General features: G+C 38.7%; 1 protein-coding gene and 1 pseudogene across 1 annotated transcript in view; both read left to right on the top strand.

Annotated features, from left to right (window-relative positions):
• The window catches only part of LOC102256975 (vascular endothelial growth factor receptor 1), a 162,596-nt gene extending 150,220 nt beyond the window's left edge, over nt 1-12,376 (top strand). The window contains exons 5-8 of the mRNA XM_014530616.1: nt 3,003-3,130; nt 10,426-10,585; nt 11,662-11,798; nt 12,159-12,376. Coding sequence (XP_014386102.1) covers nt 3,003-3,130; nt 10,426-10,585; nt 11,662-11,798; nt 12,159-12,344 — 611 coding nt within the window. The 3' untranslated portion in view covers nt 12,345-12,376. The remainder of the gene's footprint in view (nt 1-3,002; nt 3,131-10,425; nt 10,586-11,661; nt 11,799-12,158) is intronic.
• Nucleotides 12,377-18,816: 6,440 nt separating this feature from the next.
• On the top strand, nt 18,817-19,477 carry LOC102256673 (annotated as a pseudogene).
• The last annotated feature ends 4 nt before the right edge of the window (nt 19,478-19,481 follow it).

Below are 19,481 nucleotides of genomic sequence, written 5' to 3'. Positions count from 1 at the left end.
CTCAGCCTCCCCAGTCACCTGAGGTAGACACTCTTGGTGCACCCCTTTGTGGGCTGTTTGCACAGTTTTGTTGTAGTTAACCCTTGATTGCTGTTGGTATCACTGGTAGGAATCGACCTTCGGGCCAATTGGCTGTGATGACCAGCTGTGTCTACACTGGAAGGTCTCTTGCACAGGAGACACCCTTATGGGGCAGGACTTGCTTCAGTGGGGTTTTGGTGCTCACTGAGTCTGCCCCTTGAGTGTGTTTCTTATGAATGTGAAGAGTTGCAATCCAGTATGGTCTCACTCTGATCACTGGGTACACTGGCTCTTGAATCTCCAAGGAGATGCAAGGTCAGCCACTGTCTGTGGCTGCCCAGCAGGAGCTACAGAGACATCTGAAGATTCCTCCTCTTTGTATGGGGTTTGGAAGTGTCTAGACGCGGCCCAGCTGTGAAGCAAGGCAGGCTGCTGCTGCTGAGCCTTGGGCCTTCTTTTGGAAGCTCTAGGGCTCTCTGACCCAGATGCAATTTGACAGGTTTTAGGCAGAGAAAGGACAGACCATTCATATGCAAAAGCAGATGCACACAGCTTGGGTGTGGTTGTAAATTGGGTGGGGCAGGGTCTCTGGGAGTCACCAGGGTAGAGCAAACAACAATGGCTGCCAGTCAGCCCTGCACCAGAGGTCCCGTGTCTCCGCATCCCACACCCCTGTGCAGGAACAATGATCACTGCAAACACCTATGAGAGAAAGCCGCCCTCGCATTACTGTCCTGATGCCAGATAGTCCAGTTTCTCCCCATATGTGTCTGGGTCTCCCAGAGTCTCTCCCGGAACTGGAGTTCAGAGCAAGTGGGTGCTTGTTTCTCCCTCCCGATTAAAAGAGCAGCACATCCAGGTGCCAGCACTTTCCACACCTCTCTACCTCTTACCAGTCTCAATGGCTTTCTTCACCTCTTTAGTTGCGGAACTTCCACTCAGCCAGTTTTCCCGAGGCTCTGGGTGGTAGCCATTCTGCCTTTTAGTTGTAATTTTGATGTGGTTGTGAGAGGCAGCAAGTATAGGTGTTTACCTATGCTGCCATCTTGGTTCTCTCTGTTTCCCCATTTTTTCTGTTTCTTTTTTATTTGTGTCTATTATTAGAAAAACTTACTAGTATATGACTCACAGTCTTGCTGGGGTGGCCTAAAATAGTGGGTGTCCTGTGGGGTTCAGTGGTTTAATCTCCTTGATCTCCTGAGTAGAAGCTCTGGGAAGGTCCCTTGTGTGGATTATGTGGACCCTCATATTATAATTGAATCTTGATTGCTTGTGTCCTCTTTGTGGGTGGGCTTGGCTCTCAGCCTGGCTAACTATAAGACTTAACTCCAACCAAGTCATGTAAACTGTTGTACTGGTGCTAACAGAACAAAACATGACAAAATAAGACCAAGCTGAAAAAACCCACTACCACCACCAACAACAAAAACAAGAACTGAGAAAAAGAATAAGAAAAGTTTTTTAAAAAGAAGCTAATAAAAGAAAAAAGGAAAAAAATAGATAAGAGAAAAAGAAAAGGAAACAGAATATGAAAGGGAATAAGAGAAAATAAAAAATAAAAAGAAAAGAAACAATAATTTTAAAATGTAATAATAAAATAAGATAGAATAGAAAAATAAAAATGAAAAAATTGAATAAAAAAGAAAAAAAACAAATAAGAAAAGAGAGAAATAAGAGATATGAAAGAAAAAAGAGAAGAATAAAAAGTGAAATTGAAAAAAACTAAAAATATTTTTAAAAAATGGAGTTCACCTCAGCAAATTTTAGTGCCTATTGTGATCACTGTTTGAATATGCTGCTTATGGAGTTCACTGGATAATGCTCTGACATTGTCTGAAGCTGGCTATGTGGTGTGCTGGTCCTGGGCCACCCAGGGTGGGTCTCTGATACAAGCCAATATCAGTTGCTGTCCCTGCCTGGCCCTCAGTAGCCTGACTAATGCTTGCCAGGGTAGAGTCCCAAGTAGTCTGGTGGGCAGGGCCTTTGGAACCCAGAAGCTGGGTCTGCCTCAGGTCTGTACCTTGAATGTTGCAGCTCTCAGCTTCCCTTCCTTGCCCTATAGAATTGTGTTCAGGCAGGGTTTCCCAGACCCTCTCCATATCTCCTCCTATCTTTCCTCTGTGGTCGCTGTTCTCAATAGTTCAGATCACAACACTTCAACTGGTCTCTCAAGCCAATTGCTCTGCAGTTTAGCTCCAGTCCGTGGTTGGGAGCAAAAGGATGGAGCTTCCAGCTATTCTTCAGCCATCTTGGAATCCAATATAAGCAGTCTCTATTTTCAGATTGACATTCTGTGTGTTTACCATATGAGAAGTGCCTACACTGCAAGTGCCCACATAAATTTATTGATTGTGTCTTGTGTCTACACAGGAGTGTAGAAAAACAAAGTAGATGTAACTTGAGATTGCTTTTAGTCATTTAAATTCATTTTCATTTATAAAAGGAGAGCAGTGATCTGATTTTTGCATGTATAAGAGATATAGCATTCAAATAAACAATTATCCTGGATATAGAAATGTAATATGCCTAACCCATTAATCACTATGGATATTAGCTTAAATTGTTTTGACAATCATTATATGCAGGGAATCCATAGGGTTTTAAACAGTTTACATGGAAAAGAAATAAGGATTTTAGATGACAGAAAATTTGATAAGTATCAGAGACATGATCATGTGGATGAGAATTTTGACTTATATCATGTGACCCAATAGGTAAAATTAATGGAATGAATTTCTCTTACAGACTTTTATGAACAGACTTCTGTGCTTTCCTGGTTCTTATGAAAAAATTTTTTCCTAGGTGATACCTGGCTCCAAGTCCTCACTGTACCCCTTTGTTGAGTTCTTTTCCTTCTCTGAACCAAATTTCCTGTATAAAATTATAGAACTAAATATAACGATCTTCAAGTGTCATATAAAAACTATGGACCCTTATCCTGATGACAATAGCAATCCTGATCTGATTTGTCATTCCTTCAGATGACAACCAGGTCTTTGTGCAGACCTACTATAATGCGCCACTGGTGATCACCGTGTTTCCTGGAACCCAAGAGGTGGTTGTGCCATGCCGAGTTACCTCTCCTGATGTCAATGTCAAGCTTCAGTTGGTAAGTTTCATTATTGGGGTCTCAGATAGAGAACTTGCTGTTATCTAGATTATGAAATGTAAAGAGAGTAGGGGACAGTATTTCAGTCTCATTTCTTGCTCCATCTGTGTTGTGTCTGCCTCTTTGGAGCAGCATATAGAAGCAGACATAGTACCATTTTACCTTGGACCAGTGTCACCACAAGTTTATAAAAACTAGGAGGGCGGGGAGACAATGGATGCTTAGATGTCCTGTAAGACCTCATGTAGATTGTATGTAAATGTTGTCCATGTGTAGAGCTCTGAGGCCAGAGTGGTTATTTTTCTTAAATAGAGAGAAAATGGTGGATAGTTTTCAGGGGAATACTCAAGAAGAATAGAGAAAGGGGAAACAAACCCATCTATCTTGATTAGTTAAATCAATCTTGGTGATGAATGGAGTAACATATGTCCTTTGTAGATAACTTTCACATCTACCAAATCTCTCACAATACATAGTTGCATAACATTACTACAAATTTTAAAATAGTTCATGTATATTACCTCCTTTGAAGTGCATACGTAACTCTCTGTAAAGTGGATAGAGCTGGTTTATTATTTCCATTGTATATATAAGAGATCTTAGGCTTAGAGAAAAGGAAGAACTTGCTTATGATGTATATTTCATTAAGTGTCATAGTCAAAAGTAAAAATTGGGTGTTCAGATTCCCTGTCAAGTGTTTCAGTTATTATCCTCTGACCTTCATCGGGATGGAAGATTATCTCTGCTCCTCTCCTGGATGCACTGTTCCTCTGCACCCAAGCCGTTTTTCCTTTTCTTGTTAGGAAAAAGGTGTGGACCCCCCACAAAAGCAGGCAAAGATCATTTCACTTTCTTTCCTTAGAGGGAATGTTAGCATTTTTCCAATGCCTTCTGTCAGTACCGCTGTGAAAGCTGAGATATGGGTCAGCCAGGAAATTATGTCTGGTAAAACAACTGATGTGGCATAAGAAAGTGCAAAAGCCCACAGGCAGAAGAATTTAACCTCTAACAATGTACAGAAGACTTTAGACTCCATTAGCCACTCCCTGAACACCACACTATCCTGATTGAAAAACCCTCCTCTTTCCAGGCTTACCTGACCCTAAGGTTGCTAGAAAGTTCATTATACATTCAGAGGAGCAGTCCTCAGAGCCATGTGGTCATTCTCCCTTCACTAAGCCACCAGCTCCCACTCTTTCCTGACATTCTATCAGCTATTTCTAAAGGGAAAAGGAAGATGGCTCCTTGTCTTTGGGACTTGGTCCAGAAAGAAGCAGTGGTGTGTGGGGATGGGTGGAGCAAGGAGGATGCAGTCTGCTGTATAATTTATATGCTTGGCTGTCCACCTCATCCTTTCTCTACCTAGTGGCAGGGAGGGTGTTCTGGCACACCCACCAGGCTTCTTTGTCCTCTTCCTCTGGTAGAGCTTGAAATCACCATGTCTCTTTCCTCTGCTAAAATGAAGCACTAGGTAGGGAAGGGACTGAGCTGTCTGATTCAAACATCCTTTTCTAAAATTAAACCCCGCTAGGCAGCCAGTTTACCTCCAGAGGATGTGTCAGGGTATGAGAGTCAAGACAAACCTGGGATTTGCTTTTTCCTAAGGCCTTTGCTACTTTCATTAGAGTAGGCAATTTCATAGTATCCAAAAATCTAACCCTTCCACTAAAAGGGGTTTCAAAGACACCAACCCATAACATTCCACTTCCTTTTCTAATCACCAACATTTTCCACAGTTCAGGTTAGCTTCTTCATTATCTCATTGTATTCTGAAAAAAAAATCAACTTACTGCTGCTCTTAAAAGAGCTGTTAGCCAAAGACCTATGTCAATCCTTAGACACCACTTTCATCCTGAAGCTTGACAACTATAATCTGAGAGGTGAATTAAAGAGGTGCCCCTGAAGAGGATATAAGAGGGTTTTTATCAAACTGTAAATAGATCTTGAGGTAGTCTCTAGAATCAGGCCAGTTTCCTGAAGCCCACAGAAAGAGAGAAGTCCTGGACTAAGAATGAGGAAACCTAGAGCTCAGGTTGGATAATGATCCTTAACCAGTTAGGAGACTGAATATGGATTATGCCTTGTAAAATGCAATAAGTTATATAGGTGAAAGTACTGTATAATCATGATAATTAGGACTGGAAGTAAACTTCTTGTCTGTGTATTTTCTACTTCCTGCTCTGTCCTTACAAGACCCACATATGTATTTGCATTCCCTTTCTTGTACTTAAGTCTCATCACTGGATTTCAGTGACACTCAACAGGTGGAGGAGAGAGAAGAGTGCTCCTTTTCCTAAAGTGTAGCTTCATCAGAAGTGAACTTTAGTTAGAAGCAAGACAACAGTATATTTAAGGGAGTTTACCCAATGGTAACAGTAACCAAATCCAACTTCATGAAGAAGGAAAATAGAACTCATTCTGAGGTCAAATTTAATATAATTTGCTTCAGTCCAACACATTTACCAAGTTCACTCTGCAAAGCACTGCCCAGATATATTCATAGCAAATTACCATAAAAATTACCACAAAGTGAGTGGCCTATAGTAATATATTCTCTCATAGGTCTGAAAGCCAGAAGTCTGAAATCAAAGTGTTGGCAGGCACATATTTCTATTGAAGGCTCTATAAGAGAATCCTTCCTTGTCTCTTCCAATATCTGGTGGCTCCACCCATTCCTTGGCTTGATGCTGGGTAACACTGGTCTCTGCCTCTGTCCTTACATGGCCTTCTCCCTTCTGTCTCTATGTATGTCTTCTCTTGTCCTGTCTTTTATAAAGACACATATCATTGGATTTAGGGCCTAGATCAGTGATGGCGAACCTATGACACGCGTGTCAGAGGTGAAACGCAAACTCATTTTTTTGGTTGATTTTTCTGTTAAATGGCATTTAAATATATAAATAAATATCAAAAATATAAATCTTTGTTTCACTATGGTTGCAAATATCAAAAAATTTCTATATGTGACATGGCACCAGAGTTAAGTTAGGGTTTTTCAAAATGCTGACATGCCGAGCTCAAAAGGTTCGCCATCACTGGCCTAGACTAGTCCAGGATGATCTCATCTCAACATCCTAAAGTTAATTATATCTGCAAAGATTCCTTTTATAAATAACATCTCATTCAAAAGTAGATATATCTTTTGGAGGGGTTACTATTGAACGCATTACAGGCCGTTACCAGTGCCAGGTACTCTGCTGAGAGCTTTATTTGCATTATCTCATTTAATATACACAATTGATGTTCTCAGGGTTCAATTCCTGACTTACAAGTAGTGTGGTATCCCTGTGTGTGTAAGTGTGTGAGTGTTATTAATAATTTGTTTGTTTGTCTAATTGCTCTATTAGATATCTGTATGTACCAGACACAGTGGGAATAGAGAGGAAAAACAGATTCCTTTCCTGAGTCAGTCTTTTCTGAGGATTTAAACTGGTGACACGCTGGGTCCTGATAAATAACTAGAAGCACTTTAAGTGGATAATTGGGCAAAGAACACAAATAGAGTATCCAGGAGTATTGGTTGAAACATGGAGTATCCAGGATTATTGGTTGAAACCAACAGAAATCCAACCAAACCTAACAAACTAGAACTAGTAGGTAAAATGGAAAGCGTATTTTAAAAGTAAGAGTATGGCTAAACCTCAGGGACATGTATTCAGTAACAGCTCCTCTATTGAATACCACAGACTTGCTTCTTTCACAAGGGGGATGTGGTTATCTACAGTATATTAAGTATTTATTGCCAGAGAACAACTGTGAGGCATTTCTTATGTGACCCCAAATTACAAAATAATCACAGGGAAGGGTTTTGATTGCCCTACCTAAAATCTGATGCCCATTTCTAGACCGATTACTGTGGCCAAAGCGGAAGGATTTATATGAAAATGGCAGCTCTCACACAAACTACATAGTTAAAGGACATGTTTGTTTAGTGTGAGAGGGATGTCAGGGATGGTTTGTAGGAAGGGGTAGAGACAAAAATAAGGAAGGGTTCTTATTTTGAGCAACTGTGTCTAATATGGATAATGAAGTGTCTAATATAGATAAGGAAAATCTAATTTAGAATGGAAGGGAAGAGGAAGGGCATAACAGAGATTTTGGAGGTGAAATCTTATAGCAGGTTGTTTTTTTTTAAACTATTGACATGTGGTGTCAGATACTTCTTTGTTGTAGGGTTGGGGCTATCTTATGCATTATGGGATGCTTAACAGCATCCCTGGCCTCTACCTACTAGATGCCAGTAGCACCCCCGCCCCCGCAAGTTTTGTCAACCAAAAATGTTTCCAAACATTACCAAATATCCCCTGGGGAACCAAACCCTTCCCTAAGCCTTCATTGAGAGCCATTAATCTATAGGGTTAATTAAATGAACGAGTTGCTTTCTTAGGACTGAGGCTTTAATCATTCAAATGGAAAAAGTATTAAGACACAGAGTATTTCAACTCTGCAATCAGATAGTTCAATATTTTAGTATCTTACCATTACTTTGAATTTCTGCAACACTGAATTTCTGCATAAGCATGCAAAAACTCAAGGTGTTTTGACTCTCCTTGATTATTGTAATTTATCCCATATGTTACTTGTGTTTTCTTTATTTTATTCTATTGTTTTTTAATTGTCAGATTCCCTGGGGACATCTGGTAGTTAGGTACATTTAGGTTATGGTGAAATTACTAGTGGTTAAAGGGCTTCTCAAAGAGTCCCAACAAATATTCTGGTGAAAACTGATATTTGAAAAATTATTTTAAATGTTTTAATTCAATAGTTAATACTTAAGAAGTAAAACAAAACAAAACATGAAACTAAAAAGAAATTTGACAAACTTTCAACCCTAGGTTTTGTGTTATTAGACAATATGTGATGACCTTGTCCTGATATTAAAAACCTGGAGATGATTATGCTAAGTGAAATAAGCCAGTCAGAGAAAGATAAATACCATATGATCTCACTTATATGTGGAATCTAATGAAAAAAATAAACTTATGAGCAAAATAGAAACAGAGGCATGGATACATGGAAGAGACTGACAGCTGTCAGGTGGCAGTGTTTGGGGGAACTGGATGAAAGAAGGTGAAGAGATTAGCCAAAGAACATATGTGTATAATCCATGGACACAGACAACAGTGTGGTGATGGCCATAGGGAAGGGGAACAGAGGCTGGATGGAGTTGGGCAAGGGGAGGAGAAAATGGGGACATCTGTAATAGTGTCAACAACAATAAAATTAAAAGGTAAAAAGAGAAACAAATAGTCCTAGCCAGTTTGGCTCAGTAGATAGAACGTCGGCCTGAGGACTGAAAGGTCCCAGGTTCAATTCTGGTCAAGGACACATGCCTGAGTTGTGGGCTCAGTCCCCAGTTGGGGGCATGCGGGAGGCAACCAATCAATGATTCTCTCTTATCATGAATGTTTCTATCTCTCTCTCTCTCTCCCTCTCCCTTCCTCTCTGAAATCAATAAAAATATTTTTTTAAAAAAGAAAAAATAATAAGTCTCTGAGTAGTTCTTGTTGGATAAGAATAAGATAACTGAACTGTGGGTCAAAAAGAGATAGAACCTCAGTGTTAGAAGAGACCTTACAGTCTAATTTTCCACAAAAATTATTTTATAACACCCTGGACAAATAGTCATTCAGCTATTGTTTCAATACTTTCAGTGACAGAGAAGTCACCATCTGATTGAGCCAAAATATGCATCACTGTCATTTCCACTTATTGGTCCCCATTATACCCTCTGTTATACACAAAAGTTCCCAAGTAAGAGTTCTTCAAATACTAGGAAAGAGCCACTCCATCCCCAACCAATCACTAACTCCACCTACCACTTTCCATCCTCAAGCGTTTCTTTTGTCCCACTAAAAATGTCCTGTTTCTTAAACGATTCCTTATATCACAAGGCTTCCAGAACCTTCATAGTTTTTATCATCTTCCTCTGACCATGCTTCAATTTGTAAAGATCCTCCTTAAAATATAGGGTCCATTCTCATATACCAGTGGATATAAATTAGTATATTCTGCTGTGATGGACTTTGGCAAAATATATCAAGTGCTTGGAAAATGTCTGTACACTTTGATCCAGTAGTTGTTCATCTAAGGATCTTGTCCAGTGAATAAGCAAAGATCGAAACATAAAGATATTCATTGTCACATTGTTTTAAATAAAACAAAAATTATTACAACATAAATATCTAACAATAAAAGAATGGTTAAATAAATATTAGAATACCAATATTATACAGTCATTAAAATTGTTTATGAAGAGTTTTTAATAATATGAGAACATGCTAATTATATAATGCAAAATAGGGAAAAAACAGGATAAATTGTATATACTTTATAAGTACAGCTATGTAACAATATATACATACATAGAAAAGAGACTGTAAGTAAATATGTTTTATTATTCCTAGTGGCTATTTCTGGGTTATAGGTCATCATTATTGTTTTTTATTTATTTTCTCCATTATTTAAAAAAATGTTCACAATTGGTATGTATTACTTTCATATCAATCAAAAGAAGATTTAGTAATCCAGATCTGTTTAGAAACACACTAGCTGAGAGTAAGCACTCAGTTTGTGCTGTTTGCAGCTGGATCCCTATTGCCTACCACAGAATAGATACTATTAAATATTAAATGTTTGATTAAATGAATGAAAGTACAAGCTACAAATGGACTTCATGTGGGCCATTAAGTTCCTTAAAGTCTTTTTTCATATGTCCTTCCTTACTTGAGGTAGAAAGAGCTACCTACAGTAACAGAATGTAAGTAAATATCAGGGGCCCTCATGAGAAGATATGGAACCTGACAGCTGCGATTCTCTCACATATCTTAAAAAGAAGGCCCAATGAATCTTAGCATAGCCTTTTTGGCTCTAAATATATCCAATAGAAGAGATATAAGCCTTAATATTCAATCCAATATTAAGCAATCAGTTTAGCAAGGTGTCCCCTATGAACTTCATCTTTAAAATGAGAGTAACATTAATACCTATCTCATAGAGTTGTTATAAAGATTAAGTGAGCTAATACAGTGCCTGGCACATAGTGTTTGGTAAGTGTTTATTACTATAATTATTATTTATTGAGTATCTACTCTGAGCCCATCACTGTGCTAATCTCTGAGAAGAAAACAAAGGTTAACCAGCAAAGACTCAGTTCTGAGGAAACTTGGGTGGGTGAGGGGGAGGGCAGGCCACTCCTCTCTGTGGCTTCAGAGCAGATAGTTTGAGTATGATACTGATGACTGGCCAGAACTTTACATGTATGTGTTCCTATGTCCTCCTTTTTTGCCCCATAGTTACACTCTGCCACATTTTCCTATGGAAGTCAAAACTGGAATCCCAGGAAAGGCTTCATTGTGACCCGACCCTCTTACCACTTCTACAGCACCATGCTCCAGTGTGTTGCCGAAGTTAATGGGAAGATACACAAGTCATTCTATCTCCCACAGCGTCTGGGTATGTGATCTTACGTTTTTAGGTTAGGAAATGGGATCCTGCTGCTCCTGGTAATCACTTCCTATTTGTATAAACCTTACTTCAGCTATAATCTCTTCCATATTATTTAATAACTAGTGATTCTAAGCTTTTATTTTAAGAACTGTATGTATCTCAGTAGAAAAAGCCCAGACTAATTTCTGTTACTGTTTTCAGTTGCCTGCTCAATAGATCCATAAAATCAATGGTTTATCAGTGTCTAGCAATAGATACTTAGCTTTTATAAGTTTATCCTTGCAAAACTATGAAATGATGGTACATATCGTGGCTAAGCAATGACACCTTGGAACTTTATATCAATGCTGCTCTTGTATAGAAGTGAAAACGGGTTTCTAATCCAGGGAAGACCCTTTGCTCAGAGAATTCAGAAATGTAGCAGAATTAGCCACAGAGGGGCTTAATGGCTTTAGATCAGTAGGAGGAAAAACTTTCTGATTGAGAGTTTATTAAACTGTGTATATGATTTCCTAAGCAGGATTGCAGAATTCTTTTCATTTAAAAACCTCAAGAACTAGAAAGATAAGCTTTGACACCACCACCAAGCCTCTTTATATAATTTATATAAAATCTTATCCAGATCTCACTCATACATGGATAATAAAGACCATTACAAACTTTTGAACAATAATAGATACAGAGGCAGAGCTGCCTCAAACTGATTGTCAAACTGCAGTGGGAAGGCCAGAGAGGGTTGGGAAAAATAAAGATTCAACTGGTAAAAAAAAAAAATAAAGATTCAACTGGTAAAAAAAAAAAATAAAGATTCAACTGGTAAAAAAAAAAAATAAAGATTCAACTGGTAATAAAAAAAAATAAAGATTCAACTGGTAAAAAAAAAAAATAAAGATTCAACTGGTAAAAAAAAAAAATCTTATCCAGCAGTTTCTGAATCATGGAATCTTCTGGTTTGGTTTTGAGTCTACATTTCCATATAAGAAAAGGAATGAGAAATTGAGAATTCTAACAAGTACTCCATAATCCAGATTTTTGTCTCCTGCCTTCTTTGTCAGTATTATGCCATCTGATATATTTTCCAGAAACCAAGAGAGAAAATATCTCCATCAGATACAACCACCAGAAACTTCTCATAGGAGATACCCTTTTCCTGCAATGTGTTGCAGAGACCACATTCAATGGACGAATCAAACTGAACTGGGTATTCAATCGGCAAGATGTAAGGACAGTATCCCTGCTCTAACTCTTCACAAATCCACCCACATCCTCTCTCTTTGCCATTTTCACTCAGTTCCTACTTTGGGTCAAGAACTAGGCAAAGTGCTAAGAAAATCAACAAAGTTGAATTATAAGCAGCTTCTGCATTTAAGGAAGCCACTCTTATAAGGGACTTGCATTTCATTTTTCACCACATCATGGTTCATTAGTTACATATGTAATGTAATAGAAGTGCAGGAAAAGTGTCATGTTGCCATAGGGATTTTCTTTGGCTTTCTGTTGAGCTGTGACAAGTTAGGTACCTAGGAGTGTGCAATAATCTCAAGTGAAATTATTCTCTTTTTTTTTTCTCACCCCACAGTCCAAGACAACACCCAGGTGTTGTGAAATTAAAAGAAAATTGTACCAAGGATCCCCTGTGTACAAGAGTTATAGTAACTTGACCATTTGGAATGTAACTATGGAAGACAATGGTTTGTACATTTGCAGGGAAGAAAACAATACTGCCCTGCAAGCCAACATCACCATCATCGTGTACAGTACGTAATACTTTAACTCCTGACTCTTCCCTGAAAACTGGCCTGCCTACTCTTTTCCCACTATATATAAGAAATAACTCAGATATATCTTCATTTTTTCCAGTATTATAGTCTCTAAATCTTATAGACCAAATGCTTTGGTGCTTAAATCAGAAAAGCTAGCAAATGTCAGGCAGCCCCTTCTCTGTTCTTTCACTCTGGCATGGGGATTGTATGCTAGAGAGCATTGTGATTTAACTTACATAATTTTACATCCTGTTGGCTAGTTACAGATGTATGTTTTAGGAACTTGAGGTGAAGTAGCTCATTAGTATTTTGGTCCGTGTAAAGACTAGGTTCTTGAATCTTCTCTCTTTTTTGCCAATTTTTTGTGTGATCTTGGATAACTTGTTGCACCTCCCTGGGTTTCATTTTTTTCTCATCTATCATCATCATCATTTTTTGCATCATTATAATATAATGTTTGAGGTTGCTTCTGGCTTGTTTTTCTGATATCAATGTAACCATAGATTTCCTAGTGAAAATAATTAAATGAACTTCAGCTTAACCTACTATGAGAGGGGGAGGGGTCTCTCTTCCCGTGGCCAGCGCAGAGAGAGAGAACATGGGGGTTGATGAATTCTTGTGTAGAACATGACGAGGTTTAAGGAAAAATGAATAAAACAAGACTGAGACAGACATAGAGGGAAAGCTGGGCCTGGGTGTGGTGTCTGCCCTCTGATAGATGATCAGAGCCCCTCCCACACGGTGGGAAGTTTATTTATACTCAAAGTAACAGGAAGTTACATCACATCTGGGTGGGCCTTGAGTTCCTGGCAACATAATAGGACCCACCCCCCTTAGCACCTGGGCAGGAAAGTCAGACTGAGTGGCGTCCTAGCCTCTTGACTAGGACCGCCCCCAGGGCATGGCTCTGCCTGCGCCCTGAGTTCAGTTGACAATATCTAAAAAATGCCCTAATGTGCTAGCCAGCAGCCCTCCATATCTCCCCCGATTTTTATATTTAAGCAACTAAAGTTAAAAATAAAACTTAATATCAAAAACAAAACTTTGACTAAATAAAACTAATTAAAAAAATATCAATGCAAACACAACAATAAGAGAGAAATCAAACTATAGCTATGTTAACATTTTTAGCTACTAACTGAAAGTTTCTTTTGCTGCTGGTGTATATTTACTCAGAGTCCTTAGACTTGGCTGTGCAAGGTCTTATAGAAGACTGGCAGCTAACCAATGTTAGCATATCCAGAAACATGGTTGAGGCTGTAACTTCCACCTCCGCTGGCTTTAGTCGTTAACCTCTTCAGCTGACCCTATGTTGACACCTCAGTCTTTTACGTAGTTTTCCTTTTCCTCTTCTGCATCGCTGTCATCAGGGCAACTTTCAGTCCCTTGAACGATGGGACAAGCAGCTTCTCTGTGTCCATCATGGTGACGCATGTAATGCTCTGGCATCCAGATTGGCTGAGCTGTTCCTTCTGGAAAGATACAAAACACAACCTCTTCCCCACATTATTATTGAATCTGATAAAACTTTTGTCTGGTTTTTGCTTTCTTCAACCAGGCTAACTTGGCGGAGGCTATTGTACAGGAGGCCTGATGCCTTCCGGCTGCTGTACAACCCTCTGCATCGCAATTCAAAAAATTTAAAATATAAAGCAAAAAATTTTAAAATATAAAGATCATGACTGAGTTTATATTTGAGGTGACAATAACATCTGTCTCCCCCTTTCTGTTTTAATAATTGCATTTTAATAGTATGATTGGTTTACTTCATTATTGCTTGAGAATTATAAGGGATACTAGTTTTATGACAAATTTGATATTGTTGACAAAAGTACTGAAAACAGAATTAGTGTACGTGGATCCATTGTTTTTACCTCTAGGGGAGGTCCTAGTACCATAAAGGCAATGATTAATTATGTGCTAGGCTCTCTTCCCTGTTGCTTTTCCTTAATAAATCTTGATAAGTGAAAGCTGCCTGAAGGGTTTGAGTCCTTTTAAGACTCTTCATTCCACATCTGCAGACTAGAGGTAAACATATGAGAACAAGAATGAGACAAACAATAGTGGTTATGCTGAGAGGTAAATGTAATGATATCCAGTGAAAGGGGTTAAACCAGCCGTGGGCAAACTACGGCCCGCAGGCCGGATCCGGCCCGTTTGAAATGAATAAAACTAAAAAAAAAAAAGACCGTACCCTTTTATGTAATGATGTTTACTTTGAATTTATATTAGTTCACACAAACACTCCATCCATGCTTTTGTTCCAGCCCTCCGGTCCAGTTTAAGAACCCATTGTGGCCCTCGAGTCAAAAAGTTTGCCCACCCCTGGGTTAAACTCTTTCAAGTCCTCTTTAAATTGCTGCCAGGCATTAAGGGAATTGGTTTGTAAGTTTGCCTGGGATAATTGTACAATATGCTGTTGCAATTCTAAAATATCAAGGGTTGTGTTACCTTTCCCCCAAGCACCAAGAAGATGACTTTTTATTGATTCCCAAGGGTGCAGGGTACTATTATAGGGAACGGGGGTAACACAAATCTGGGAGAAATTATAATGACACTGCAAAGATATTCTTTGCTCTAGGCCATGGATTTTATCACCCATCCACAGGACTGTAGACTTTAGTGCCGATAATTCTTTCTCAAACTGGCTGTCAATTCTTTTTTGTATAGACAGGGTTTTAGTTACATTTTCCTTGACTTGTACAAACTGAGAGGTTTGAACAGTTTGTACCATTGATGAAGCAGCAATGCCCACAGAAGTAAGTAACATTACTAGGGCAAAGATTTCTGCAATTAACATTCCAAGAAATCCTTTTTGTCTTTTTAAGATTTTTACTAGATCATGCAACAGTTGGTAGGTTTGATGAGATTCCCAAGGCTCAGTTAAGTTGGTGAGAACCCAAGCAAAAGCTGGTTGTTTTAAAATCATGAGGAACTTCTTTTGAAATGTAGAATTAATACAATGGGATAAAGTGCAACCTGTGCATGACACCTCATCCAGATGGCTTGTAACATTAAGGTGCATCTGGATGGGGCCTGAGAGGAGTACAAATGGATCAAACACACCGGCAGTAGCAAGCACTGTCTTATTGAAAGTTCCTTGTAAAACAAAAATGGAATTATTTGAGTTATAATTAAAACTATACCATTTAATAGGTGCAAGTGCAGCAGCTAATTTCCACTGCGTACTTTGTAGGGGCTGATTGTCATGTTGCAATTGAGACCCAATAAATTCTCCTCCATGCCATGAGATGGAGTGATTTGCTTCAACATATAGATAGGATGAGTTACCTTTCCATTTTAGGGTGCGATTGTTACTATATAAAGACCCATAAGGGCTCCAGTCCACAAAGAAAAAATTGTTATTAAGTTTGCTGGTGGTAGGATAATTACTATAACAGTCTTGCCAATTAATTTCTTCCTCAGTGGGGTGCCATTCATAAGACTTTTTACATAATGGCTTAGTTGGGGGGTGTCTTAGCACACTTACATTTTCTGCACCTTTCCCCGGAGCAAGTAGAGATAATAAACGTATTTGAGCTTTTTCTTCCCCATCCTTTGGGGTCCAAGCTGGCCAAAAACCTCTCTTTAATTTTACACACAAGGGAGCAGTGATTTGATTTAGTGTCATACAAAAGGGAAGCTGGGTGGCAACACCTGTGTAAAATTATACTTTGCCCATATACTTCCTTGCCCCACCTGTGGTCCTCCTGGATGACCAAGGTTTTGGGTATCATTGGTGACTATATTAGGTGGACAATCAGCCCACGTAAGGGGTCTTACCCATGGTGGGTCAGGAATATAAGTCCAAAATACTTCCCCATTTACCCCTGGTAGCATTACCGTACAGCTGATTACTGCTAGCATGGCAAGAAGGATGTTCTCAGGTGTTCCTGGGCTCCAGGTTACTTCTGGTCTCTTCGCTGTCCACTTCATCCTCCTCCCACTTCTTATCTTCAGTGAGTTGCTTGGGACCACTGCTATTCATGGCCAGGGCAGTTGATTACCTGCAGCTGTAAGGCACGGCTCCAGGTGCAGACTCCTCTTTAACCTGGCCAGTTCTTCTCCATGTTGAAGTTACTATTTCTTGCAGGAATCCACACGGGCTTAGAGAAATTTTCTGGAAATATATAAGCATATCCTCGACCAAATGTTAAGAGGGAATTTCCTATAATTTAGATTTGAGATTCTTTCATTTAACCAGAGCATTTTCCTTTTGGCCCACTTTGACACCAGTGCACATTCACCGGCATTACAAGTGAAAATCAATTGTAAAGTAACAATTTTAAAATAATTTAGGCTTAATGTAATATTCTTACATGAGATTATTCTACTATGCCCCAATTTTGTATTAAAATAATATAAAGAGGCTTTTGAAAAAATTTTAATGCAGTCTTGATAACCTTAGATTTAATTTCTTATATAGAAATATGACTGCTTTGAATACATAACATGTTAAGCAATTTTTGAACCATCAATAAGAATTTTAGTTAATACTTCAGGAACAGTTTCTTGTACAGTACAATTCAGTTTTCTTGAATATTTATTTATTTCAATTAGCCAATTTAAATTAATTTGAAATGAGGTTTATGTTTTAATTTTACTTGTCTTTGTGGACAGTAAATAACATTAATTGGATTTCTGCTACCAGTCCCTTTGATAACGTTGACATAAGCTATTTAACCTTTGTTTAGGGAGAGAAAATATAGATCATTAACTTTTAATTGTCCTTAGTTTAAGGAAGACAGGGTTTTCTAGATGACTTCAAACCCCTTGGCATTTATACCTTTTAGATAGTTGCAAATTGCTGTTACATGTGAGTCAAGAAATTAGAAAAATGACTTTGTGGGTCTGTGCATACACTTAACAGTAACTTTCATGACATTCAAGGCATATGCATTTAAATAGAACATTGCTATTAATTAATTAATTTTTTAAATTCATTTGGCAGAGTTTCTTCATGCAATCTCAAGTATATTCATTGGTCTAATTTAGTTATTTCTTTTTAGGGAGAAGGAATAAATCTTTTTTGGTATTACCCCAGGGCCCTTTGAGGTGTCACAAAATCTGTCCTTCAGTTACATTCTTGAAGTATTACATTCGGAAAAGCCATCAAATATATCCAATTTAAAGATTATTAAAAACTCAAACCAGTTCTTAACATTAAAGAATTTGGTCTTGACCATAGAATTAATTATTTTCAATCTGGTCATTGAATTTTTATGATATACCTTGAATGTCAGAGAAACTGCTGGGAGAACACGCTTACTGCCTGCCCATTTTCTCCCTGCAAAGCTGTGGTCACCTTCAGAGAATTTAAGACATTTAATACTGCTAGGTAAGGTAGTCACATTAAATAACTTTCCTTTAGTATACATGGTGAATGCTATTAATAATTAGATTTAATGCCTGAATAATATTCTTCAGTTTATTCTGTACCTTTAAAGAATGTTTATATCTGCAAGCTTTTAAGAATTTGAACTTCTATTGGCTTTTATTAAAGTCGACTGCTTAAAACATTGATCTGTCATATAACTGAAATTATATGAGACCTTGATGATATTTTAAAAGCTAATTTATTAAGCAATCAGAATAAGCATCTTCATTGAAAAAACATAGTAAATAAATCCACGAGGCATGCATGCAGCCCTATCCCCGGGGCCCAAAACTCCGCCTTTAATTCCACCTCTGAAATTCCATTCTGCCTCAGTAAGCAAACATTCCTTTTGCGATTGGCTAATTCAAAGGGAGGGGCGGGCCTTTGCTGTTTCAAGATGGCAGCCCCCGGGAACATCATGTGCCTTGTGGCCCAAGATGGTGGCCGCTTAAGCCTTTTATCAAATATAAAAGATAACTTGCTTATCACACTAGGTTGAAAATGCAGAATTAATCCTCTTTTCTAACTAGATTTAGATTGAAAATTCACTAGAATTATATAACTTTTTAAATCTTAACTTAATTCCTAAACTCTTAAAAGTTTCAATCCTTTTTTTGATAACAAGACAGAACTCAGACAAAAACAATATACAAAACAAATCTCAAGTCATACGAAACACATCTGACAAATAAATTCAATTTTATACTGTAGATATTTTATGACCCAAATTTAAACACAAACACCCATAAGTGAGATCATGTGAATAAGCACCTCTCCAAAGAGAACATAGCCATATGAAAAAATGCCCAACTTCACTAAACATCAGAGAGATGCAAATTAAAACTATAATGAGGTATCACCACACACCTGCGAGAATGGCTACCATCAGTAAATCAACAGATAACAAGCACTGGCAAGGATGTAGAGGAAAGGGGACCCTAGTACACTGCTGGTGGGAATGCAGACTGGTGCAGCCATTATGGAAAACAGTATGGAGTTTGCTCAAAAAATTAAAATATAACTTACAGTGTGCGCGAAGCGAAGGGGGCGGGGAGTGGGCCGGGGCCCAGGGTGTTTGACCTGTCAGTACATGAGAAGAAAGGAAGGAGGAGGTCCCGAGTAGCGGCTGCCGAAATGTACCGGTGTGGAAGCCTGGCAGCGGGTGCTTTGAAGCAGAAGCTGGCGCCCTTGGTGCGGACTGTGTGCATCCGAGGCCCGAGGCAAAGGAACCAGCTTCCAGTTGTGCAGTGTCATCACCTAGGATCCCCTTCTAGATCACTAGCGTCCGCAGGTGCTTCTGGGAAATATGGCAGCAGACTAATATACTTCTTAATTGTAGGAGCAACAGTCACTGGGGCAGGAGTTTATTATGCCTACAAGCTTATAAAAAGTGACCAAAAAAGATATAATGAAAGAATTTCAGGATTAGGGCTGACACCAGAAGAGAAACAGAAGAGGGCCGCATTATCTGCTCCAGAAGGAGAGCCAGTTGCTCAAGTCAGGGTACCAAGTCATGTTCCATTCCTGCTCATTGGTGGAGGCGCTGCTGTTTTCGCTGCAGCCAGATCCATCAGGGCTCGGGATCCTGGGGCCAGGGTACTGATTGTATCTGAAGATCCTGAGCTGCCATACATGGGACCTCCTCTTTCAAAAGAACTGTGGTTTTCAGATGATCCAAATGTCACAAAGACATTGCAATTCAGGCAGTGGAATGGAAAAGAGAGAAGCATATATTTCCAGCCACCTTCTTTCTATGTCTCTG

The sequence above is a fragment of the Myotis brandtii genome, unplaced genomic scaffold, assembly GCF_000412655.1.
Source record: "Myotis brandtii unplaced genomic scaffold, ASM41265v1 scaffold748, whole genome shotgun sequence".
NCBI classification, from domain to species: domain Eukaryota; kingdom Metazoa; phylum Chordata; class Mammalia; order Chiroptera; family Vespertilionidae; genus Myotis; species Myotis brandtii.
The sequence above is the reverse complement of the archived record's forward strand: the minus strand, read 5'-3'. Positions and strand labels throughout refer to the sequence as shown.